General features: G+C 48.1%; 1 protein-coding gene across 1 annotated transcript in view; it reads right to left on the minus strand.

Moving 5' to 3' along the window:
- The window catches only part of LOC127578015 (mucin-2-like), a 148,510-nt gene that overhangs the window by 108,290 nt on the left and 14,276 nt on the right, over positions 1-25,944 (minus strand). The window contains exons 2-5 of the mRNA XM_052029721.1: positions 12,671-12,932; positions 9,440-9,554; positions 3,382-3,472; positions 3,170-3,285 (exon numbers count right to left, since the gene is read on the minus strand). Of these exons, the coding sequence (XP_051885681.1) occupies positions 3,170-3,285; positions 3,382-3,472; positions 9,440-9,554; positions 12,671-12,932 (584 nt within the window). The remainder of the gene's footprint in view (positions 1-3,169; positions 3,286-3,381; positions 3,473-9,439; positions 9,555-12,670; positions 12,933-25,944) is intronic.

The following is a 25,944-nucleotide window of genomic DNA, read 5'->3' on the forward strand; positions in this document are numbered from 1 at the left end:
TATGGAGTGTTGGCCTTCATTAGTCGGGGGATTGAGTTCAAGAGCCGTGAGGTGATGTTGCAGCTCTATAGAACTCAGGTCAGACCACATTTGGAGTATTGTGTTCAGTTCTGGTCGCCTCATTATAGGAAGGATGTGGAAGCTTTAGGGATGGTGCAGAGGAGATTTACCAGGATGCTGCCTGGATTGGAGAGCATGTCTTATGAGGATAAGTTGAGTGAGTTTGGGCTTTTTACTTTGGAGCAAAGGAGGATGAGAGGTGACTTGATAGAGGTGTACAAGATGATAAGACGCACAGATCGAGTGGACAGTCAGAGACTTTTTCACAGGGCAACAATGGCTAACACGAGGGACATAATTTTAAGGTGATTGGAGGAAGGTATAAGGGGTGTCAGGGGTAAGTTTTTCACACAGTGAGTGGTGGGTGTGTGGAACGCACTGCCTGCAGAGGTTGTGGGGGCAGATACATTCGGGACATTTAAGAGACTCTTAGATAGACACACAGAGAAATGGGGGGCTATGTGGGAGGGAAGGGTTAGATAGATCTTAGAGCAGGATAAAATGTCAGCACAACATTGTGGGCCGAAGGGACTGTACTGTGCTGTAACGTTCTATGTTCTAAGATGCTACAAGGACTGGAGGGCTTGAGTTATAAGGAAAGACTGGAGAGGCTGGGACTGTGTTCTCTGTGGTGGAGGAGGCTGAGGGGTGACCTTATAGAGGTATAGATGGAGCTGATAGCCACAGTCTTTCTCTTGGGGTAGGGGAGTCTAAAACTAGCGGGTATAAGAGAGGGGAAAGATCTAAAGGGGACCTGAGGGGCAACTTCTTCACACAGAGTGTGGTGGGTGTGTGGAACGAGCTGCCAGAGAGAGTGGTAGGGGCGGGTACAATTACAACATTTAAGAGATGTTTATACAAGTACACGGAGGACTTAAGAGGGTTGTGGGCCAAACGCAGGCAATTGGAACTAGCTTGGATAAATATCTTGGACGGCATGGACCAGTTGGGCCAAAGGGTCTCTTTCCATGCTGTATGTGACTCTATGAGCCTTTGAAATGGAGAGTTGTCTCATGAGCAAGCTGTTATGTTGGGTGACCACAAGCATCAGTGTTGGAGCCTCATTATTTTTACAACTGATATCAGTGACGTGATGAAGACACCAAAGGTGGGGTTGCTGCATTAGCTGGTGACACTAAGATAGGTGGGAAAGTAGGAGGCTATAGAATGAAACATAGAAACATAGAAAACCTACAGCAGAATACAGGCCCTTCGGCCCACAAAGCCCTGCCAAACATGTCCCTACCTTAGAAATTACTAGGCTTACCCATAGCCCTCTGTTTTTCTCAGCTCCATGTACCTATCCAAAAGTCTCTTAAAAGACCCTATCGTATCTGCCTCCACCACCGTTGCCGGCAGCCCATTCCACACACTCACCACTCTCTGAGTAAAAAACTTACCCCTGACATCTGCTCTGTACCTACTCCCCAGCACCTTAAACCTATGTCCTCTTGTGGCCACCATTTCAGCCCTGGGGAAAAGCCTCTGACTATCCACATGATCAATGCCTCTCATCATCTTATACACCTCTATCAGGTCCCCCCTCATCCTCCATCGCTCCAAGGAGAAAAGGCCGAGCTCCCTCAACCTCTCCTCATAAGGCATGCTCCCCAATCCAGGCAACATCCTTGTAAATCTCCTCTGCACCCTCTCTATGGCTTCCACATCCTTCCTGTAGTGAGGCAACCAGAACTGAGCACAGTACTCCAAGTGGGGTCTGGCCAGGGTCCTGTATAAAGTCACCTGAAGAAGTTGGAGAATTTGATATCAAGTGCAGAATGTGCCCTAGCAGACGAGGTGCTGTTCCTTGAGCCATAGACAGGTCTTTCTGTTTTGTACCCACAGTGGACAGTGCGCCTGATGCATTGAGTACAACGGAGCAATGATATTTGTGTGTTAGTGTGTGTGCCCAGAAATGCCCACACTTCCTCAGTGTGTGGCTCTTCAAATGGAAGTGGGCGCACAGACTTCAAGTGATTTTTAGGTGTCATTTACACATGGATGCAATTTGCATGTGTGTCATCCGAAGGCCTGCACTTCACAAGATGGTGGTCAGTCATTAGTTACCAATATTACCCCGCCTAACTGGCAGCAGCTTCAGAACTTTTGTGTATCTATCCTGCAACAGCTGCTGCATTCAGCAGTTCCCTACTGGCAGCAGGCTGGTGAATGCAGCTGTACCCTTTCATTCTGTATTACCTCAAGAATTCTGCATTGTACCTGGAGAGGTGTACAGATCTACACCCACCTTTAAACAGAGGGGTGGCTGTGACAGCCTCGGTAATGTAAGCGGATTTTTAGATGGATTATTATTTTCGGAACACTCTTATGTCATTTTTTAAATATCTAAACTTCTTCAAACATATAACTGTAAACATTCGGAGTGTTTTCAAAGATTTTAAAGTTCAGACTGAGCCTGGAGACTGTCAGTGTTTTTCACTGATTCTGTGTGCAGACAGCTTGCTTCAGATGCTGAATACATACAGAAGACCTTCTAAACGTGCAGGTCCCCACTATATGGAATTGTCCACGCAGTTTCTGCAAGTTCCTGCTGGAGGGTCACCAGGTGTAAGTTTGCTTTGTGTTTTACTGACTGCACACTGCTGTGTGTGAATGTTGAGTCTGTGACTTTATGGGTGTGTGCGCAATCTCAGGCATGATTATGTGTGTCATGTCTGTGGTACATATATACACTGAAAGATACAAACTATTCTCCAGGACAATTTCCAGAGGTTTAACATTTTCTCTGCTCATCCTTCCTGTCTTTAAGGGAAATTAGTTTGCCTGGATCAGATTTCTAAATAAAACTTCTGGGAAATAGGGTTTTTAATACCCATCCAGAAAACTACTGTGTATTTTTAAGGTACAGAAGGGTAAAGACAGAGTGACAGGGGCATAATCCATTCAGCCTTAACCATTCAACTGAATGGGGCAGATATCCCCATTCAAACAGTACCTGTCTGGGTTAGTATCTGCAGTGTTTGCAATTAAATTGATTTGTAACATTTTTCCAGAGAATGGAGATGTGGGAAGGAAGGGGAGAGGGAGGTGACTTTCCTGATCGTAGATGCAAAACACAACCCTCTCAAACCCCACAGTGAAATCTTACATATTGTTCACACAGAGCACTGGATTCGGTCTCCTGCTCATCCACATCTGGACACATTTCATTTGGCAGGTGGACTTTCTGCAGGTTTCCAAACTGAATGGGTGAAAGTTGTTGTCCTGCAATGTAAGAAGACACAGCAATTAAAATGCTGAACTGTACAATTAACAATTATTGTCCCAATATATTTAAAAAGGCACTTGTTCTTCACTTACCATCTGTCATGAACTCATTGTAAACAGGAATGCCATTATAGTCTCCGCAAAGCCCACAGGTCTGATTGTGAAATTTCACATCAAGCTCAACCTGAAATAATGGAAAAATAAGGTGGGTAATATTTGGCTCATATTTGATGGGCATGTTGTGGTTTTCATGTTCCTTATTTATGACCTTAAATTGTCATTCACATAAGGAACAAGCACTTCAGAGGTGGTTGCCTCTTCAATAACAGTGGGACATGGAAGCTCATGAAAGCTCAGGGAAGGGTATTTGCCCCAATTAAGTTGCTCAGTGCCAGAATAGTGATGAACCCTGGAACTGAAATTAGTTTGCCTGGATCAGATTTCTAAATAAAGCTTATGGGGAAAAGGGTTTTATTATCCATCCAGCAAGCTCCTGTGTATTTTTCAAGTGCAGAAGTGTAAAGACAGAGTGACAGGGACATTATCACTTTCATGAGAGCAACTTTTTTTGCAACTGCTAACCGTGGAAGTGAATTCACAACGTGACAAATCGGTGTGAAGACTTGCTTCCTGTTCTAAATCCCTTCATCTTTTATTAATGGTCTCTCATTATTAATCCTTATCAAACACCAGTCGGCTTTTATTTACTTTTCTCTCGGTACCTCCTTATTTTTTTCCTATTCTCTTATTGGTATATTTTTAAATACCACCATTCCTTCGCTTCTGTACATTTGCACACGTTCCACCATTGGTCTGCAGCCAGTTACCTAGGTTAGCTGATGCTTCATCTGTCAAAAACCTGCCTGAATTCGAACTGGCCTGTGAATTTTTCTCCTCTGACATCTTATAGTTCACATTCACTATAAACTTCAGATAGTTTAGGGAGGTAGTCACATGCTTCAGCTGCCATTAGCTGAAAACATGGCAGTTGTTGTGGAGCAAACCTGCAAGATTGCGGGGTTGGAAGTGATTTCCCCGGGGAGATGTGAGGCCATGGGGTAATTTGAAAACAAAATGAGCATTTTAAAATTGAGGTATTGTGTAACTGAAGGCAAATCAGTCCAATCAGCACAAGGGTGACGTCTGGAGACACAAGAAATTCTGCAGATGCTGGAATACACAAAAAGTGCTGGAGGAACTCAGCAGGTCAGGCAGCAGGTGATGTATAAATGGGGCTTGTTACAATGTGAAGCACAGATTTGGATAGTGGCTCTGGGAAGGGTAGAAAATGGGAACACTGAAACAGTCTGAAGGAGTCACTGGATGTTTCAACAGTAGGTGAACTGAGTGAGGAACTGAACTGGCAGATGTTATTTGGATTGAAATAGGCATCTTAGTAGCAGGACGGTTGTATCGTCTAAACGTTCCCTTGGACCGAGTGTGATCCGGAGCATTGAGTGCAGCCTGGTTCAGCTTCAGGGAACTGAGAGAACAGACAAACAAAAGAAACAAGATCAGAGGGGGTGGGGGGCAAGTGGGGCCCCTCGAGCCTGCGCTGCCATTCAATAAGATCATGGCTGAATCACTCGTGGGTTTAACTGCACCTTGCCATGCTCTCCCCAGACCCCTCCATTCCTTGTACTTCAAGTCTATCAGTCTACACACTGAATGTATTCCATGCCTCCACTTACACAGTCCCTGAGGTGGAGAATTTGCAAGTCGCAACCCCTGGGAGAATTCCTCCCCATCTCCTTTTTAAATGGGCAATCCTCGTTCGGTAACTTTGCCCCCTAAATCTGGATCCCCCTCACCCACAAGGGGAAAAATCCTCCACTTATCCACCCCATCAATCCCCTACATATCTCATAATTCAGTGGAGTGATCTCCCATTCCTCCAAATTCCAAAGAGTGTCGAACCCAACGGTTCCACCTCTTCTCATTTGTCAAACTGTCATCCCAGGGCTCAGCTGAAGGAACCTCCTCTCCACTCCCTCCAACACAACTGGTGGGCTCACTGGCCCGTGGCACTGGTAGTAATCTGGAGGTCACTACCTTTGGTGTCCTGATTCTTAACTTCTTTCCAAACTACCAAAACTCTGCATTCAGGACCTCATCCCTCTTTCTACCACATATGTAGTTGGTACCAATATTTTTTTATATTTGTTCAAGGGATGTGGGCCTCGCAGGCTGAGCCAGCATTTATCCCCCGTCCCTAGTTGCCCTCAAGATGGTGATGGTGAGCTGCCTTCTTGAACCGCTGCAGTCCTTGAGGTGTGGCTATATCCACAAAGGCGTTAGGGAGAAAGTTCCCGGGTTTTAACCCAGCGACGGTGAAGGAACAGGTGATATACTTCCAAGTCAGGACGGTGTGAGGCTTGGGGGGCAACTTCGAGGGGGGTGGTGTTCCCCGGGCTTTTGTTGCCCTTGTCCTTCAAGCTGGTAGAGGCAGTGGGTTTGGAAAGTCCACAACCTCTGGCTGTTCACCCCCTCCCCCCCCCCCCTTCAGGATACTCTGCAATGGTATTGTGAGATCCTTCACCCTGGCACCATGGAGGTACATTACCATCTTGGAGTCAGATTTCCAACCTCAGAAGTGCATGTCTGTCCCCCTACTACTGAATCCCCAACACTGTCTAGGGAATGGCATTTGTGTGGACACAGGACCTGGGTCCATCAGCTATGTTCCTTTAATACACTGCAATGTGGTAGGCGCAAGTGACCTTGTAAAACCTGATGCTCCCCCTAACAAGGTAAGGTAAGGTACCTTTATTAGTGACATGTACATCGAAACACACAGTGAAATGCATCTTTTGCATGGAGTGTTCTGGGGGCAGCCCGCAAGTGTCGCCGCGCTTCCGGCGCCAACATAGCACGCCCACAACTTCCTAACCCGTACGTCTTTGGAATGTGGGAGGAAACCAGAGCACCCGGAGGAAACCCACGCAGACACACGGGGAGAACATACAAACTCCTTACAGACAGCGGCGGGAATTGAACCCAGGTCACTGGCGCTGGAATAGTGTGTCGCTAGCCGCTGCACTACTGTGTCAAACCCCCAGTCTTCACTCCAGACCATTCACCTTTCCTCCACATAATCTCACACTTCTTCCTTCATGAGCTCTCCACCCACCTCCCCACAGTCTCCCTGCTCCCCTCCATCATCTCCTCCCTGCCCCCTATCCTGATGTACCAGGGACTCTAATCGATCCATCCTGTCCCCACTCCCCTTGCACAGTACCAGCATTGTGCCTGAATCCCCCACCCACCACCACCACTGGTCCTACAGTGACTCCCTCAGCCGCTGCCTTGTGCTGCAGGGTTTTCCGTTGTACTGACACAAAGTCCCTCGGTCAGACTGGCACCCAGACAAGCAAACAGAACACTCCCCAGAGTCAACGGTGTTCAGAGAAACCTGACCCATTCCAAGCCTCGGTAATCATTGGCACCACTGATGCTGCCCATACCCCTTTGTAGCCTGTATCCCTCTCCACAGTCGGCACACACCAGAACCAGTCTACCTCCTTTCTGATTTTTTCTTCTCCCTCTCAAAAGTATTAATTTGTCTCATTTGCACCCTGGTTTCTGTTCATTTGATTGACTTAACAGAATGTTGTGTTGACATTTTATCCTGCTCTAAGATCTATCTAACCCTTCCCTCCCACATAGCCCTCCATTTCTCTATCATTCATGTGTCCATCTAAAAGTCTCTTAAATGCCCCTAATGTATCTGCCCCCATGACATCTGCCGGCAGTGCGTTCCACACACCCACCACTCTCTGTATAAAAAATTTGCCTCTGACATCCCCCTTATACCTTCCTCCAATCACCTTAAGATTATGTCCCCTCGTGTTAGCCATTGTCGCCCTGGGAAAAAGTCTCTGTCCACTCGATCTGTGCCTCTTATCTTCTACACCTCTATCAAGTCCTTGTTCCTTTTAACCTTATTCCTTTTTTCCATCTTTTTTTCTGTCCAGTTTAATTCTACGCCCCACATGGATCTTTTTATCTCTGTATATTCCCTTTAGATTTATGACCACTCTCCTTGGCCATGAAGGCAGAGACTTTCTCCCAGGGCGGAAATGGCATAATTTTAAGATGATTGGAGGAAAGTGGGGGGGGGGGGGGGGGATGTCAGTGGTAAGTTTTTCACACAGAGGGTGGTGGGTGCGTGGAATGCACTGCCGGGGGTGCTGGCAGAGGCGGATACATTAGGGACATTTAAGAGACTCTTAGGCACATGACTGATAGAGAAATGGAGGGAAGGGTTAGATAGATCTTAGAGTAGGTTATAAGGTCGGCACAACATGGTGGGCCGAAGGGCCTGTACTGTGCTGTAATACTCTCTGTAACACATTTAGCCATGCATTGTTTTCATGACTCTTCCTGCCATTCCCTGCAGATGGGGAACTCATCCTCAGTTAACCATGCATTAAGGTTCAGTACAAAGTAATTCGAGACAATGTGAGCCACACAGACTACTGTGTTCAGCTTCGGTCACCCTGCTCGAGGAAAGACATCATTAAGCTGGAGAGACTGAAGAGGAGATTTACGAGGATGTTGCCAGGACTCGATGGCCTGAGTTACAGGGAGAGGTTGGCCAGGCTGGGACTTTATTCCTTTGAGCGTAGGACACTGAGGGGCAACCTTATGGAGGTGGATAAAATCATGAGGGGCATAGATAGAGTGCATACAGTATTTTTTGCAGGGAAAGGGAACCAAAAATTTAGAGGGCATAGGTTTAAGGTGAGAGGGGAAGGATTTAAAAGGGACCTGAGGGGCAACTTCTTATACAAAAGGTGGTGAGTATATGGAACGAGCTGCCAGAGGAAGGGGTTGAGGCAGGTACAATAACAACATTTTAAGGACAGGTCCATGGATAGGAAAGGTTTAGAGGGATATGGGCCAAACACAGGCAAATGGGACTGGCTTAGATGGGCACCGTGGTCGGCATGGACCAGTTGGGCCAAAGGGCCTGTTTCCGTACTATAACTCTATGACTCTGTGACTAAGGGTTTCCATAGGGATTTAAACAAGCAAAAAGTTAACTAAATGAGTATCATGCCACAGAAAGTAAGTATGAGGAATTAATGGAAAATAAGGAGGTGGTCGATTGAATTAAACTTTTTATCACTCTTCACAATAGAGGATGCAAGTAACATCCCAGAAACAGCTACGATCTGGGAATGGGAAGGCAGGGAGCAACTACGGGAAATTACCATCACCGGGGCAGTAATACTGAACAAATTGTTGGCCTAATATCTGCAGGTCAAGATAAACTTTACGCTTGGGTCTTGAACTTCGATCAGCCATGGTCTTGTTAAATGGTGGAGCAGGCTCCAGGAGCTGACTGCTGGCCCCAACTTGTGTGTTCATATTCTTTGAAATTCATTCCCCAATCAACTAAAGCCCTCAAATCCAGACCTCCGATTATTGGATAAATCACAGTAATCGATTGCCTGTTGTAACTCTAGTTCTGTGGTAACATAGGCTACTGTTTCACCTCAGCCCTTCACCATGCCCAGCCGCTCAGATCAGACGGTGTCTCACAGAGCTCCCTCGCATGGGCGGTGGGAATGATACCCTTCTCCTGTGCAGGATGGCCCTTTGTCTGTACCCATCCCCTGGGCTGAAGCTGTGAGTGATATCCCTGTAATCCACTTCACTGGGAAATCATTTTCAGTGCTCACGAGGGGGGAGTGTTCTCCTGCATTCACTAACATTTAATAAACACATGCATAATTTAAATCAGTAGAGTCGTAATATATCTCTTATCCCATCTACTACACGGAGCAGTAATGTTACCATTTCGGGAATGTTATTGTGCCCAGTACACAGTTGAGCAGATACAGTGTAATGTATAGACTCTGTGTATCATGTACAGAATAAACTCCCACTTTATATAACAGAGAATATCATATATTTCATATGCTCGAGAAATATTCGCACAGCTTCAAAATGCATGGGACCATGGTGTACGTCTGCCCAAGCACTGTGTGAAGAGCCAGTTCATGTCATTTGCAGAGCTCTCAGTCTGTCTCAGTCTCATTCTCCCACACAATGTACCCTTCCTCTCTATCGTTTGTCCCAAATGTGCAAACATATCCCAAGACATCGCAGCCAGCACAAAGCTTTCTCCAGCCGTTACACTTACCATGAGAGCATCCTCCCTGTTCCACATGAGAGTCAATCCAAACTTCCCATACAGCTTAGTGTACTGAGCATTCTGTTCCACATAGAGACCAGGGCCAAAGTAAGGGAGCGAGACTCTGAAAAAAATCAAAGCAGATTACCGTACTTCCTCTTAACGCCACGCTGAAGTCGTTGAGCATGGAATCAGGCCCTTCGGCCCACGAAGCCCATCCTGACCATCCAGTATACCTCTATACCTAGTCCAGCGCTTGGTCCATAGCCTTCTATCCCTAGTGAGAGTCTCTGCTTCCGCTAACCCTTCTGACAGTGCGTCCAAGATTCCAGCCACCCTCTGGGTGAAACGTTCCCTCTCAGATTCCCATTAACCCCTTACATGAACCCTGGGCCCTCTGGTTGTAGACAGCTCCGCTGTGGAGGAAGGTTTCTGATGATCTTTCCTTTCTGTGACCTCCCATCATTTTGTATGCCTCCAACAATTCACCCTCAGCTCCAAGGAAAACATGCAACACCTTGGTGAATCCCTTCTGCACCCTCACTTGTGCAATCACATCTTTTCCACGATGCCCACCTGTGGTCTTGTAAAGTTATACCATAACTTCCCTGCTCTTATATTCTGTTTCCTGGTGTATGAAGGCTGGTATCACGTACGCCTTCCAAACTACCTTATCTAACCTGTGCTGTTAACTTCGGGGATCCTTGGACATACACCAAGGTCCTCCTGAAGGCCTGACTTCAGCATGAACACTGGCATGGAAGTCAGACCTTCAGGAGGACCTTGGTATAGGTCCAAGGATCCCTGAAGTTAACAGCACAGGTTAGATCAGGTAGTTTGGAAGGTGTACATGATACCAGCCTTCATACACCAGTTGGGCCCCAATGGACTGTATCAGCACCTGATATCCAACGTGACCCGATTTCAGTCAGACTTGTGAGGTGAAAGATCCCCCTGTTTACGGGCTGTAAAAGTTCAGAGTGAAACAAGTATGGGCAGCCTCAGCATTGGTGCGAGCGCATCCTTATCTCTGTGATCTGACCCCCCAGCCTCACAACCAAGCGAGATTCAATCCTGATCTCCTTACGTTAATGGTTCCAGCACAGCCAAGGATCAACGCTCTCTCCCTCACCCTTTCTGCCTTATGTCCCTCCAGTTCCTCCAAGTAACTTCCTTGAATGGACCATCCGAATATGTAGTTTGGTTTCACTTTCTATTCTGAGATGGTATACAATGTTAAAGCATTTTTTTTCAAAAAAACAAATTGCTGTTAACTCTTCCCCATTGTTCCCGGTACACTAACCTTTCTGCTTGTCCCATTTCACCAGCTGCCTTTCTAGCCCTGGTGTACTGCGATTGGTCACCAAATGCACAGCAGCTTTGAGCGGGGTTTGTTTCCCCCAGAGGCAGAGAGGATTGAAGGGTGACTTTAGAGAGGGATGCAGAACCGTGAGGCAGATGGATGGGGGAGGCAGGAAGGACCATTGTCCTTTGGTGGGGGTGCCTGAGACAAGAGGTTGAAGGGCTGAGGGAGGAGGTTTCCAGGAGGACTGGGAGGCAACGTTTTCACACAGAGTGGTCGGAATCCAGAACCTGAGGCTTGAGGAGGCACTGGTAGCAGATACTCTCGACCATTTGGGAGATCCTGAGCAGCCACTTGAATCGCCAAGGCATTGAAGGCTATGGACCTACTGTGGGGGTAGATGGGTGCAATGGTCAGCATGGGTGTGGTGGGCCGAAGGGCCTGCTTCTGTGCTGTATGGCTCTGTGACTCTAGCACGATATATGCAAGCTGAATTGAGATCAGACAGTGAACCAGCAGCGAGGAGCAGGCTCTATTCATATTTTTCACATTTCTTTAGGACATAGAGTGCATTCAGCCTATCGAGTCCATGCCAGCCCTCAGAGCGACCCCATTCTCCCACTGATTTCCCTGCCCTCTAATTCGCACCCCTCCAGCCCCACTCTCCCACCACATCCCTACAACAGGCAGTCAATTTACCCTACCGACCCGCACGGCTTTGGGACGTGGGAGCAAACCGGAGCACCCCGGGGGAACTCACTTGGTCACGGGGAGAAGGTGCAAACTCCACACAGACAGCACCCGAGATCAGGATTGAACCCGGGTCTCTGGAGCTGTGAGGCAGCGGCACAACCTGCATCACCACTGCACCGCCGGTGAGCTGCGAGAGAAGGGCTAAAAGAGATACAGCAAGGCGGACTGTGCCCTGTACATTGAATCATTGAGCTCTGAACACTGGGACTTTCGTTCCCGGACTTATCTGGTACTGCAGAGTGACAGATCTCCTGCCTGCTGAGCTAACTAATTTTAACTCGATTAGCTTTCTTGTAACGATCATTGAGGTTCCTGCCTCAAATTTGAAAGACCCATGTTTCGTTGGTGTGTGGCAGGCCAGGGATAGGTGTTGTTTGAGGGCCTGCAATTACAAACCCAGGCCTGGCCCAGGACAAAGGTAGCACCGGCTCCCAGCAGCCCTTACATTAGGAGAGGCACATCCTTCGTACAGTCCACCAAAGCACAAGGGAGTCATTTAGTCCGTGGTAAGGGTGAAGGAATTGGATGGTCATTGAGGAGAAGGGGTTGAGGGGAAGAGGCTGGAGATCGAAGAAGTGGTATCAGCCACTAAAAGTGTTGGAAGAACAAGATATCATGTGAGAAACCAACGTTATCACATTGAATCACTGAGCTCTGAACACTGGGATTTTGTTCCTGGACTTGCCTGGTACTGCAGAGTGACAGATCTCCTGCCTGCTCAATGCTGAGCTTAACTAATTTTACCTGGATCAGCTTTCTTGTAACGATCGTTGAGGTTAAGTCACTTGTCGACAGACATGCCTTGGCTCCCAAGGAACAGTGCCCGTTTGAGAAAAGTTCATGGTTCTACTAAGTGGTGACTACAAGAAGTCACCCAGCTGAATTGTCGTCTTTGCTCTATGGCCAAGGAGAAGTGGTCACAAGCACAAAATACAATTTTTATCCCAAATTAATGGGGTGAAAATCCAATGAGTTCTGCAATGGCAGACTGCCATCCATCGCTGAAGGAATTCATTCTAATGACAAGACAGAAAGCAAAGAAAGAGAGAGAATTTTTTGAAAGTAAAAATCTGAGGGTGGACTCAGTTAGACTGTAGGTCACACAGACTATTAGGGACCCAATACTTGTCCAGCACTGACATTAAACATATATTCAATACAAAATAACTGACTGTAGCACTTACATTTCATCATTGACGACCATAAATTTTGGTGTCATGTAAATCACAATATCCTTGATTTTTGCTGTGATGTAATGTATTTTGGGGTGCCCCTTGGAAACGGTACGTTTGATATGAATGGAGAATTCTTTATATTGCGAATGACAGTCAGTCACAAAATTATAATCACAAGTTCCCGGAAACTGGTAAACATCCCCGTCGAAGGTCTTGAAGTGGTTGTTTCCCCAGGTACTGCAGACATGGTCCCGATGGTTTGGTAACCTGGCTGTGAAAGAAAGTGACTAAAACTTAGCAACGAGCAAGAAAAACAGACTAAGTAATAGCTGCAATTTGGACTCCCAATGTACAAATTACAAACTGAAATATAGGGAAAACTGCATTTCTTCTATGTCACACCATAATAATATCACTCTATCTATTAATCCCTAATATCTACAGTAAATAATTCACTAATAGCTACAGTGACAAATTAACCATACAATTATTGCATTACAAAAAATGGAATTTTCAGAATTCATACTCACCATGTTTGATTTCCACACAGAATGTACATGAAAAAGCCCAACTAAGCAACCACACTCTGATACTCCATGGTCCCATGATAAACCCCGCACAAGGATGTGCAAACTCAGAGGCACAATTCACTCAGTGCTGCACCTTTTAAACCATCTTTTCAGGCCATAAAATTTATTGGGGGGGTGTGGTTGTAAAAGCACGTTATCCTTCCTAATTTCAGCGTACGTATGTGGCTACTTCTGATGCACTGGGTGGAACCATCGTGCACTTCATCTGTTCTGCTCAATCCACACAGAATGTATTGTGTAGGTTCCCCAATCACATCATGCAGCCTGCAGACCTATCACAGGCACACAGGTCCTTGCCTGTCCATCTTATGCTAAAATAGGATGCACCTGATAAATGCTGCAACTGAACAAGGCAGTCTGTACGCACAACAGCAAAGCCATAGAGCTGTACAGCACGGAGGCAGATCCTTCGGCCCAACTCGTCCATGCCGACCAAGGCGCCCATTGACGCCCATCCCATTTGCCTGCGTTTGGCCTACATCCCTCTCTGCCCTTCCCATCCATCAAACTTCCGGAGAGTTAATTATCCTTGTTTTGTAGGTTATTGGGTATGGGGGAATAATAGTTATGTCACAGGATAATAACTAAATGATAATGTGGTAAATTGGATCAGCAAGTTTGCTGATGACACTAAGATTGGAGGCGTTGTGGACAGCGAGGAAGGCTTTCAAAGCTTGCAGAGGGATCTGGACCAAATGGAAAAATGGGCCAGAAAATGGCAGATGGGATTTAATGCCGACAAGTGTGAGGTGTTGCATTTTGGAAGGACAAATCAAAGTAGGACATACACAGTAAATGGTAGGGCACTGAGGAGTTCAGAGGAACAAAGGGATCTGGGAGCTCAGGTACATAATTCCCTGAAAGTGGCGTCGCAGGTAGACAGGGTTGTAAAGAAGGCTTTTGGCATCCTGGCATTCATAAATCAAAGTATTGAGTATAGGAGTTGGGATGTTATGGTGAGGTTGTATAAGACATTGGTGAGGCCAAATTTGGAGTATTGTGTGCAGTTCTGATCACCTAACAGATGACCTAAGGACATAAGTAAGATTGAAAGAGTGTGGAGAAAATTTACTAGAATGTTGCCAGGTCTTCAGGAGTTGAGTTACAGGGAAAGATTGAACAGGAGAATGAGGGGAGATTTGATGGAGGTTTACAAAATTATGAGGGGTATAGACAGAGAAAATGTGAGCAGGCTCTTTCCACCTCGATTAGGAGAGATAAGTACGAGAGGACATGGCTTTAGGGTGAAAGGGGAAAGATTTAGGGGGAACATTATGGGGAACTTCTTCACTGAGAGAGTGGTGGGAGTGTGGAACGAGCTGACGTGGTAAATGTGGGTTCACTCTTAAGCTTTAAGAATAAGTTGGATAGATACATGGATGAGAGAGGTCTGGAGGGTTATGGACTGGGTGCAGGTCAATGGGACTAGCGGAATAAAGTTTCGGCACAGACTAGAAGGGCCGAATGGCCTGTTTTCTGTGCTGTAGTCTTCTATGGTTCTATGATTCTATAAGTAATCCAGAGACCTGCATCAGTAAACCAGAGGCTCGTGCTTGATTCCTACCTTGGCAATGCTTGGAACTCTGTTAGTTAAATGTCTGGAATAAAACAGACAAAATCAACCATGATGACCACAAATTCACTGTGAGACTGCCAGATCGTCCAAACAAAATCGGTTTCCTTGGCTGAGTCTGACTTCGGTCAAACAACATCAGAGAGAAACAAAGGACAGCAGATGCTGGAATCTGGATAAGAAACCCGATGATGCTGGAGGAACCATTTCACAGAACACCTGCACTCCGTCCGTGATCGCGACCTGCATCTCCCCGTCGTCGGTCACTTCAACTCCCCCTCCCACACTGTCACTGATATGTCCGTCCTCGGCCTCCTCCACTGCCGGGAGAATTCCAAGCGCAAACTGGAGGAACAGCTCCTCGTTTTCCGTCTTGAAACCTTGCAGCCTGACGGCATGAACATTGAATTCTCCTACTTTAGGTAATCCCCACCCCCCCACATCCCCCCCCCCACCGGTGCTTCTTCTCTTCCCTTTCCCAGCCTCTTTTTTTCTACCCTTTTCCCCTCTCTCTCCTTACCTTTGACCCATCGCCTGGTGGATCTGCTCTCCCCTCCTCCCCCGCACCTGCCCATCACTGTCTCTTACCTGCATCTACCTATCACCACCCTGTGCCCACCCCGCCTCCCCTCTTCTGTCCACCTATCACTGCTCTGCTTTTCCCTCCTGTATATCAGGCTTCCCCCTTTTCCCACCTTCAGTCCTGAAGAAGGGTCCTGACCTGAAATCTTGACAACCTGCTTTTTTCCGCGGATGCTGCCCGGCCTGCTGAGTTCCTCCAGCGTCGTCGTGTTTTCCAAACAGCATCATAGATGGTTCTCAACTGGAATGAGTTCTCAGCTCATCACATCACTGGAGAAAACTCTAACCAGCTGGGCAAATCCTGAAGGGTGTAGCCGCCAGCCAAGGCCTGCAGTGAACGGTTAGATGGAGAACAGCAGAGGAGAACCTTGCTGATTTGCCCTCACTAAGCCGCCAGGAACAGAAGCAGAAAAGGTCATAAGGCATAGAAGCGGAATTAAGCCATTCAGCCCATCGAGTCTGCTCCTCCACTCGATCATGACTGATTTATTCTTCCCTCTCAACTCCATTCTCCTGCCTTCTCTCCGTAACCTTTGACGCCCTTACTAATCAAGAACCTATCAACCTCCACTTTAAATATAAGATAAGGTATTTTTATCAGTCACGTGTACATTGAAGCACACAGGGAAATACATCTTTTGTGTAGAGTGTTCTGGGGGCAGCCCGCAAGTGTCACCACGCTCCCAGCACCAACATAGCATGCCCACAACTTCCTAACCCGTACATCTTTGGAATGTGGGAGGAAACCGGAGCACCCGGAGGAAACCCACGCAGTCACACGGGGAGAACGTACAAACTCCTTACAGACGGCAGCGGGAATTGAACCCGGGTCGCTGGCGCTGTAATAGCATCACGCTAACTGCTACACTGCCCAGTGACTTGGCCTCTACAGCCGTCTGTGGCAATGAATTCCACAGATTCACCACCCTCTGGCTAAAGAAATTCCTCCTCATCTCTGTTTTAAGGGAACGTCCTCCTATTCTGAGGCTGATCCCTCTGGTCCAAGACTCTCCCACTACTGGAAACATCCTCTCTGCGTCCACTCTATGACAATGGCGATATTACTTGGAGTGATCACTGTATCATCCCAACGGAGACAAAGTCCTTTCTGCACAGTGACAGCACGGTGGATCACACTGTGCGGTACCACCATAAGGAGCTGTGAATGAGAGCAGGGGTAGGACCCTCAGACTCTCTGTCCCACTGCACCATTTAATGAGGTCATGGCTCATCTGACTGTATTCTCAACTCTTCATTCTCAGCTCCTCATGGCAACCTTTCACCCTGTCTTCTCTAGTGCCTGTCCACCTCTGCCATAAAACTACTCCAAGGTTGTGCTACCAGGGCCCTTTGAGGAAAAGAGTTCCAAAGACTCTCTGCCCTCTGACAGCAACCAGTTCAACTTCACGGGCCGCTCCAAAGGCTGACCCCTGGGTTGTGGAATCTCCCACGGGAAGAAGCATTTTCTCCACCTTCACCCCTCCAGGATCTTGCGTGTTTCAATCAAGCCCCTAACTCCAGAGTATGTGTACCCAGCCTCTCTCACCTTACCCCCCTCAGACAACCCACCCACTCCAGATGTTAGTGTAACACACGCACTGGATAATGCACAAAGATCCTTCCTTCAGTAAGGAGACCAGCACTGTATAGAGTACTCCCGACATGGTCTCATCTACGTCTTATGTAACTGAAGCATAACCACCCTAAGAGAAGTCCAGAGGCATTACCTACAGATGGGATGCATTCTGGTGAAAGTATGCATGCATACTGACAGCTGAGGCTGCGTGACTTTAACAGAGCTAAATGTTTCACAGCCAGTGAAACAAACCAAACAATTGAACAGCCAACAGGGAAAGGAAGCATGAGGAAACAGTCCGTCCTCAGTGGGACCGAAAGACAAGGCTGAAATGTCTGCACTTGTCTCCAGCTGGAAGTGCTGGGTGGATGATTCAGCCTTGTCTCCAGACCAAGGACTCCACCAGCTCAGAAGACAAGCCTTTACCTCAGTGAGACCAGGTGCTGGTTGAGAGCTGTCTGCCCAATGACATGCCAGCTGACCTGCACTTTGGAACTAACCGTGCCTTCAGTCAAGCAGTACCCGCGTCACTGCAACATCGGCATTCACTCAGTGATGTGGGAAATTGCCTGGGAAAAGCAGTGACAAATCTGGCCTTGCCAATGATCCAAGTCAACCCATCGGATGGAAGGGGTTGATCGCAGCACTATCAAGGTCAATCTGTCGCTGTTGCAGTTTGACCTTGCCGTGAGCACTCCTCTCCAAACCCCATCACAATTTATCTGAACTTAAGGTGTGAATGACCAGGCCTGACGACAGCACCTGACTGAATGTGATGCCAAGGAGCCCAACTGGAATCAAATCAATGGGAACTGGGGGCCTGGAGTCAGACCTCCCACGAGGCAGACGGATGTGATCGCAGAAGGTCGGGTGTTTCATGACAGGATGTTGTTGTGGAGATTGCAACAAGTATCGTCCTTGGTCAAATCACCTTTAGTTGTTTCATTAATGACTCCCTCCATTATGTGGGGACTTTGCCGTGGATTACAATGAAATCCATTGAAAACTCGTCACAGAGAGAAGCTACCTGTCTCTGCGTAAGGCAAACCCTGGACAACATTCGGGCATGGGCTGATAAGTGCTGAGTAGCATTTTGGTCCTCGAGTTCCAGGTAATGTCCATCTCCTCTACAGAAGCAATGGCCATCTCCTCTACAGAAGCTATGTCCATCTTCTCTATAGAAGCAATGGCCATCTCCTCTACAGAAGCTATGTCCATCTTCTCTATAGAAGCAATGGCCATCTCCTCTACAGAAGCTATGTCCATCTCCTCTACAGAAGCAATGGCCATCTCCTCTACAGAAGCTATGTCCATCTTCTCTATAGAAGCAATGGCCATCTCCTCTACAGAAGCTATGTCCATCTTCTCTATAGAAGCAATGGCCATCTCCTCTATAGAAGCTATGTCCATCTTCTACACAGAAGCAATGGCCATCTCCTCTATAGAAGCTATGTCCATCTTCTACACAGAAGCAATGGCCATCTCCTCTATAGAAGCTATGTCCATCTTCTACACAGAAGCAATGGCCATCTCCACGACAGGAGCAATGACCATCTCCACTGAATAGCATTTGGTCCACGGGTACCAGGCAATGACCATCTCCACCTCCCCCCGGCATTCAGTGACCAATACCATTGTGGCATCCCCTGCCATCAACACCCTGGGAGCAATGATTGACAGGAAATCCCAATGGATTAGCTGCATAAATACCATGGCTGCAAGTGCAAGTCAGAGGCTGAGTGTCCTGGGGCAAAGGATCCGCCTTCTGAGTCACCAAAGTCCACGTCACCTACAGTGGATGTCAGCAGCGTGAGGTGGTCGGACAAGTGCAGGTCAAACAACTCTCAAGAAACCCGACCCCCACTCCTACACCCCTCTTCACTGACACTCCAGCTGGCGCCAGAAGCATCCTCTCCCTCCAGAAGGTTTGCATTGTGGGTCTTCAGTGGGTATCGGGTACTGCATGCACTGCTGCAGCTCACCAACTGCATCCAACAGCACCTTGCCAAACCTGTGACTGCTCACACCTATAGAGGGCTGCAGGCGCATGGAATCACCACCACCTGAAAGTCCTCTCCAAACCACCAGGACATAGGCATTGACCAGGAAGCAGAATATGCGAGGAAGCCTACAGGGAACATAGATATATAAAAAGCTGCCTGCAGAACGCTCTGTGAGATGTGTGAACAGGATGAGTGTCAACGAATTGCTGGTGCTTACTGTCAGGAACAGACAAACAACACATGGCAGCTTAATTAAATACATGTGTTGATTTTGACTCACAATGGAAGATGCAAGTGCCCTCCCAGAAAATGTTGGGGAGGGCGGAAGGAATGAAATCAGAACTTGTCAGGAAAATTGAAGGGATTAGAGACCAATCCGCCCCCCTGGAGCCCAGTCACGCCCATCTCAGAGTACATAAAGTGGGTCAAAACTTAGGGAGGCTTTGGTGTTGCTTTTCCAGAGCTGTTTGCATTCTGGGAAAGCTCCAACAGATTGGGAGGGGATCTCACATAACCCTACAGAGTCATACAGTGCAGAAACGGTCCCCCTCAGACCGCCATGTCCTTGCCGAGAGTATTGCCCTTCTACTCTAATCCCATTTGCCCACATTAGGTCCGTATCAAGTTCAAGTTCAAGTTACTTCATTGTTATTCACCCACATGCTATAAAACCACATGGAGGAACAAAATGTCGTTTCCTCCAGACTCACACAACAGAGGACATACATAGAACAGAGGACACACAAATAGTACAAAAAACAGTATATACAGGATACAAAATTAGTGCAGGGTTAGTGCAAAACCAAGTTGGACGAAGAAAGTACAGAACTCAGTGTGTTGGACTAATTGTATAAACATGTTCAGCAACAGCCAAAGTTCTAATAGGCCGTTGTGCAAACCAGGGCTTATGACGTGGCATTTGTCTGAAACTGCCTCCAGGGTATTCAGGAGCCTGACAGCCTGGGGGTACAGTCTAGTATTTCTGGCCCGGATACTCCGGTACTGCTTGCCAGACGGCAGTGGGACAAATAGGTCATGGTCCTTCTATGCCTTGCCTATTTAAGTGCCTGTCCAAATGTCTCAGACAGAGCGACTGTCTCTAACTGCACGACCTCCTGTGGCAGCACGTTCCACATATCAACCACCTTCTGTGTGTAAAAGCTTTCCCCTCAGGTCCACTTTACCTCAGACCTCTCATTTTTGATACCCCTATGATGAGAAATAACGATCTGACTATCTACCCTACCTATGCCCCTTATAATTTTACATACCTCCATCAGGTCACCCCTCAGCCGCCTTCGCTCCAGGGAAAACAAGCCCCAGCCTATTCAATCTCTCCCCAGAACCAAGATCGTCCAATCCAGGCAACAACAATCTCTGCACTCTCTCCAGTGTAACCGCATCCCTCCTGCAGTGTGGTGACCAGAACTGTGGACATTACTCCACGTGCAGCCTAACCAGTGTTTGGGACCTCCTTAGTACAAGAGCTTTAGACAGGGAGGGATTTGTTATGTGCTTCCAGGAGGGTGTCTTAATAGGTAAATAGTCCAACAAGAAGAGGGGCCATACTGGACCTATTGCTGGGTAATGAGAGGTGACTGGCCTTTTGGTGGGGGACAAGCATTTAGGGAACAGTGATCACAACTTAAGCTAGCTATAGATAAGGATAAGTATGGATCGTGTGGGAGGGTCTTAAATTGGGGAAGGGCAAATTACAGGAGTGCCAGGCAGAAACTAGGGAGAGTTAATTGGGAAGAGCTATTGTTGGGCAAGTCTACATCTGACTTGGGGAGGGCGCTTAAAGACTGGCACAGAAGAGGGGTTGAGACCAGCACAGATCAGCCATGATCGTACAGAATGGTGAGGCAGGCTTGAGGGGCTGAGTGAACTTCTCCACGGAACTCTACGCAGAGGATGCATTTCAAGTGTGCTTCGGTGTACATGTGACTAGTAAAGAAAGCTTAAAAGATCTTATCTTGAGTCATTCTCCACCACAGAAAGACATTGGTGGCAAACCATTAACTATATCTCAGAAGGAGCCAGCTGTAATTGTGGGGGTGGGGGATTTGGGGGCGTTAATGGATCCAAAGGACATGAGGAGAAAGCTGGAACTGAATGTGGATGGAGAGCCGCCATCACATCGAATCGCAGAGCTGGGTGACCTGCTTCCCATGTGTCGATCTCGAACTGCAAATGCATTGTCATTCCTTCACTGTGGCTGGAGCTGACCTCACTGGACGATGGCAGCACCACTACAGTGCTGGCTGTCCTCCCATACCCTGAAGGGACGTTAGGCATTGCCAGTAAGTTCTCATCGATGCCCACACCCAGGAATGCAGAAGTCATCGCCACCTTGAGCCCACTCCCGCTGCCCCTCTTCTGTCCACCTATCACTGCTCTGCTTTTTCCTCCTATATATCGGGCTTCCCCCTTTTCCTATCTTCAGTCCTGAAGAAGGGTCCTGACCTGAAACGTTGACCGCCTGCTTTTCTCCACGGATGCTGTCTGGCCTGCTGAGTTCCTCCAGCGTCGTCGTGTTTTTCACCCAGATCCCAGCCTCTGTTCCTCTGCCTATTCAAGTGCCTCTTAAACATTGTGATTGTACCTGATTCCAACACCTCCGCTGGCAGCAATTCCAGGTATCCGCCACCCTCTGCGTGAACAATGTATTCCTCACACCACCTTTCAGACATTTTTTTTTTACACACCTACCATTGGAAAAGATTTTGATGATCTTCCCGATGCATACCCCTCGTAAACTTACACACGTCTCTCATGTCACCCCTCAACTTCCTTTGCTTCAGGGAAACAAGCTCAGCCCATCCAATCTGCCCCCATAACCAGAGTCCCCCCAAGTCCTTCCTGTTCTTCCAGTGTCCTGCATTTATGCTCAACGTCCTGGTGTGTCTCCGCTACAGTCTCCGCCACCGTCACACCCCTCCCACAGCGGGGAGAGTGGAATGGCACACAATGCTCCAAGTGCAGCCTACGCAGTGTTTACTGAAGTTGCAGTCTGTCCTAACTCCTGATACGTCCATCCTCGACCTCCTCCACTGCCGGGAGAAGTCCAAACGCAAACTGGAGGAACAGCACCTCATCTTCCTTCTTCGGACCTTACAGCCTAACAGCATGAATATCAAATTCTCCCACTCTAAGTAAATCAACCACCCCCCTCCGCTCCCCTCCCCACCTCCCCCCCCCCACACACACACACACCCCATGCCTCTTCTTCTTTTCTCTTTCCGAGCCTATCTCTTTTCCCTCTTCGTTTTTCTTTCTCTCTCTTCCTCTCCCCCCCTCCCCCCTGCAGCTAAGAGACAGTGATGGGCAGGTGCGGGGGAGGAGGGGAGAGCAGATCCACCAGGGGATGGGGCAAAGCTCCTTCCCTTTGACCCACCCTCTGGGGGATCTGCTCTCCCCTCCTCCCCCGCACCTGCCCATCACCGTCTCTTACCTGCATCTACCTATCACCACCCTGTGCCCACCCCACCTCCCCTCTTCTGTCCACCTATCACTGCTCTGCTTTTCCCTCCTATATATTGGGCTTCCCCCTTTTCCTATCTTCAGTCCTGAAGAAGGGTCCTGACCCCAAAACGTTGACTGCCTGATTTTCTCCACGGATGCTGCCTGACCTGCTGAGTTCCTCCAGCATCATCGTGTTTTTAGAACATAGAACATAGAACAGTACAGCACAATACAGGCCCTTCGGTCCACAATGTTGTGCCAACCGTTTAAACCTTGCCTAAGACTATCTGACCCCTTCCCCCCACATATCCCTCTGTTTTAAATTCCTCCATATGCTTATCTAGTAATCTCTTGAATTTGACCAATGTACCTGCCTCCACCACCACCTCAGGCAGCGCATTCCATGCCCCAACCACTCTCTGGGTGAAAAACCTTCCTCTGATATCTCCCTTGAACTTCTCACCCATTACTTTTTACTGCTCTTGTATTGAGCATTGGTGCCCTGGGAAAGAGGCGCTGGCTGTCCACTCTATCTATTCCTCTTTTTCCAATGCAAAAGTTAACACAATCTGCCCACCCATCTCAATGATTACTTGCAGCATTGAAATTTTTCACATCACATCGTAACTTTGCTGTGGAGTTCTATCCAACGTTGTGCCGGAGCTTGCTCCTTCATCCAGGTGACGTTGTCACGTGGCCTGTCCATGTGACTGCAACTCCTCCGTCACTGCCCTGGGATGCGTCCTGTCCTGCCAGCGAGACCAACCCACTTCGGGGTGGCACATGGTACAAAGGTAGGAGGGAACGGCCCTGGGAGTCCTCAACCCTGACTTCATACTCCATGAGGTCTCGTGACCCCCTCCAGGCATCCTCCTCCCAACTACCACAGCTGAGGAACCAGTGCGGCTCCTGTCGACCAACACGTGAAAGAGTAGCATAGACACAGAATGTTCTCCAGGTGGGGGACTTCACTGAGTCTGTGAGAAATCCCACTGGCTGAACTGGTCGAGTCCTACCAACAAGGGGGATAAACCACCAGCACGGAGTCAAACCAATTCCAAACCAACTCCATTCACTGCATGTGACGTCAAGCTTGATGAACACAGGACTTTGGTGCAGGAGTCAGCCGCTTGGCAGGTTAGAGTTTCACAGAGACACCAATAATTCTGTGGATCTTTCCTGCACCATCTTTAGCTTAATCACATGGTGGTGACCAGTGGTGATCAGTATTTCACACAATACTCCAAATGCGGTCTCACCAATGTCCCAATTCTTTGAACACAGAACATAGAACATGGAACAGTATGGCAGCAGGAACAGGACCATCACCCACCATGTTGTGCTGAACTAATTAAACATAATTAAATGCCTAACTAAACTAATCCCTTCTGCCTACAGAATGCCCATATCCCTCCATGCGGCACTGTAGTGTAGTGGCTAGTGTAGCGACAGGTGCTGAAATCTGGAGCAAAACACAAAAAGTGCTGGAGGGACTCAGCAGGTCAGGCAGCATCCATGGAGGGAAATAAACAGTCAACGTTTCAAGCCGAGACCCTTCGTCAGTAAGGGGGCAGAAGCCGGAATAAGGAGGTGGGGGAGGGGGAGGAGCACACTCAGACTGGGGACAGGTGAGTCCAGGTGAGAGGTGAGTCCAGGTGAGGGGGGAAGGTAGTGGGTGAGGGGAGGGGGGGAAGATGTAATAAGCTGAGAGGTGATGGGTAGAAGAAGGAATGCGGGAGGAGAGGGCAGTGGACCATAAAGGATGGGGGGAGGGGAGGGGAGGCAGGTCATCAAGGTGGGGGAAGGGAGCCACAGGAATAAGGGAAGACAAAGGAGTGGGGTGGGGGGGGGGGGAAAGAAAAAGAAGGGGAGGAGTTACCGGAAGTTGGAGAAATCGATGTTGAGGCTGTCAGGTTGGAGACTCCCAAGGCGGAAGATGAGGTGTTGTTCCTCCAACCTGCTCCTGGCCTCAGCGTGGCAGTAGAGGAGGCCGTGGACAGACATGTCAGTGTGGGAGTGAGATGTGGAATTGAAGTGGGTGGCCACTGGGAGGTCTCGGCTGTTGCAGCGGACAGAGCGAATGGGCTCGACGAGGTGGTCACCCAATCCGAGCCGGGTCTCACCGATGTTGTCCACAGCCGTTCACAACAAGGTGCGGCAGGACTGTGGACCTATCTCACTTCCTCTCTCACTTTCCAACTCCCAATGTGGAGCTATTTCTGGGATGTTTCCTGAATCCGCTGTGTTGAAGACTGATACAAAAACCTTCTTTAATTCTGCCATCTCTCTGTTTTCAATCATTAATTCCCCATGTTCACTTTCTACAGTACCAACGCGCACTTTAACTCTTTTTTTCTGAAATATCTAAAGAAACTCTTTCAATCTTGTATTTTCTTTTATTTCTGTCTAGCCTCATCTTGTACTCTTAATTTGCTCTTCCTTATGAATCTTCTGGTCATTTTTTGCTGGATTTTATATTCTATCCAATCTGCTGTGTGAAAAGAATTGCCCACAGTAGCGTAGCAGTTAGTACAATGCTATTACAACGCCAGCGACCCGGGTTCAATTCCCGCTGCTGTCTGTAAGGAGTTTGTACGTTCTCCCCGTGACTGCGTGGGTTTCCTCCGGGTGCTCCGGTTTCCTCCCACATTCCAAAGACGTACGGGTTAGGAAGTTGTGGGCGTGCTATGCTGGCGCCAGAAGCGTGGCGACACTTGTGGGCTGCCCCCAGAACATTCTACGCAAAAGATGCATTTCACTGTGTGTTTCAATGTACAGGTGACTAATAAAGAAATCTCATCTTATCTTAATTATATGCCTTCTCTTAAGCTTGCTGCTATCTGGACCTTTTTTAGTTACCATGGATAGGGGGTGTTCCCCTTGGCATTGTTCTCTCTCATTGGACTGCTTCTGCTCTATGTACTCTGACAGATCCCCTGACACATCTGGCAGACCATCTCAACGAACTGATCCCCCGACTAAAACTGCTCCATGTTCTCACAATTGTCCTTACTTCAGTTTAAAAATACATACTTCTCTCCCTGGAACTGAATATAAAATACCCTGATCACTGCTCTCGAGCATTGTCATCACTACGAGCTCATGAGCCTGTCTTGTTGCACAGTAGATGGTCTGGTGAAGCCTGCTTCTTGGTTGGCTCCACACCGTGCTGTGGTTAGGAGCATGGGATACTGCAAACACTTCGGGACCAGGCTGTTGTCTGGAGACCTGTGCTTCAGAACCAGCTGCACCTCTCGCCAAGTGACACCAGAGCAGTTACAGTACTGACATGTACCTGACGATGTGGAAGATTGTCCCGGTGTGTCCTCTTCTCAAACAGCAGGACAACTGCAGCTTGTCCAGTTACTGTCCAGTCATCAGCAAAGTGATGGTGTTGCTCCTGGAAACACCTCTGTACCACACACAGAGAATCCTGGAGGAACTCAGCAGGTCAGGCAGCTTCTCTCACACTCTGGTTAGACCGCGCTTAGAGT

This window comes from Pristis pectinata, chromosome 14 (genome assembly GCF_009764475.1).
Source record: "Pristis pectinata isolate sPriPec2 chromosome 14, sPriPec2.1.pri, whole genome shotgun sequence".
NCBI classification, from domain to species: Eukaryota; Metazoa; Chordata; class Chondrichthyes; order Rhinopristiformes; family Pristidae; genus Pristis; species Pristis pectinata.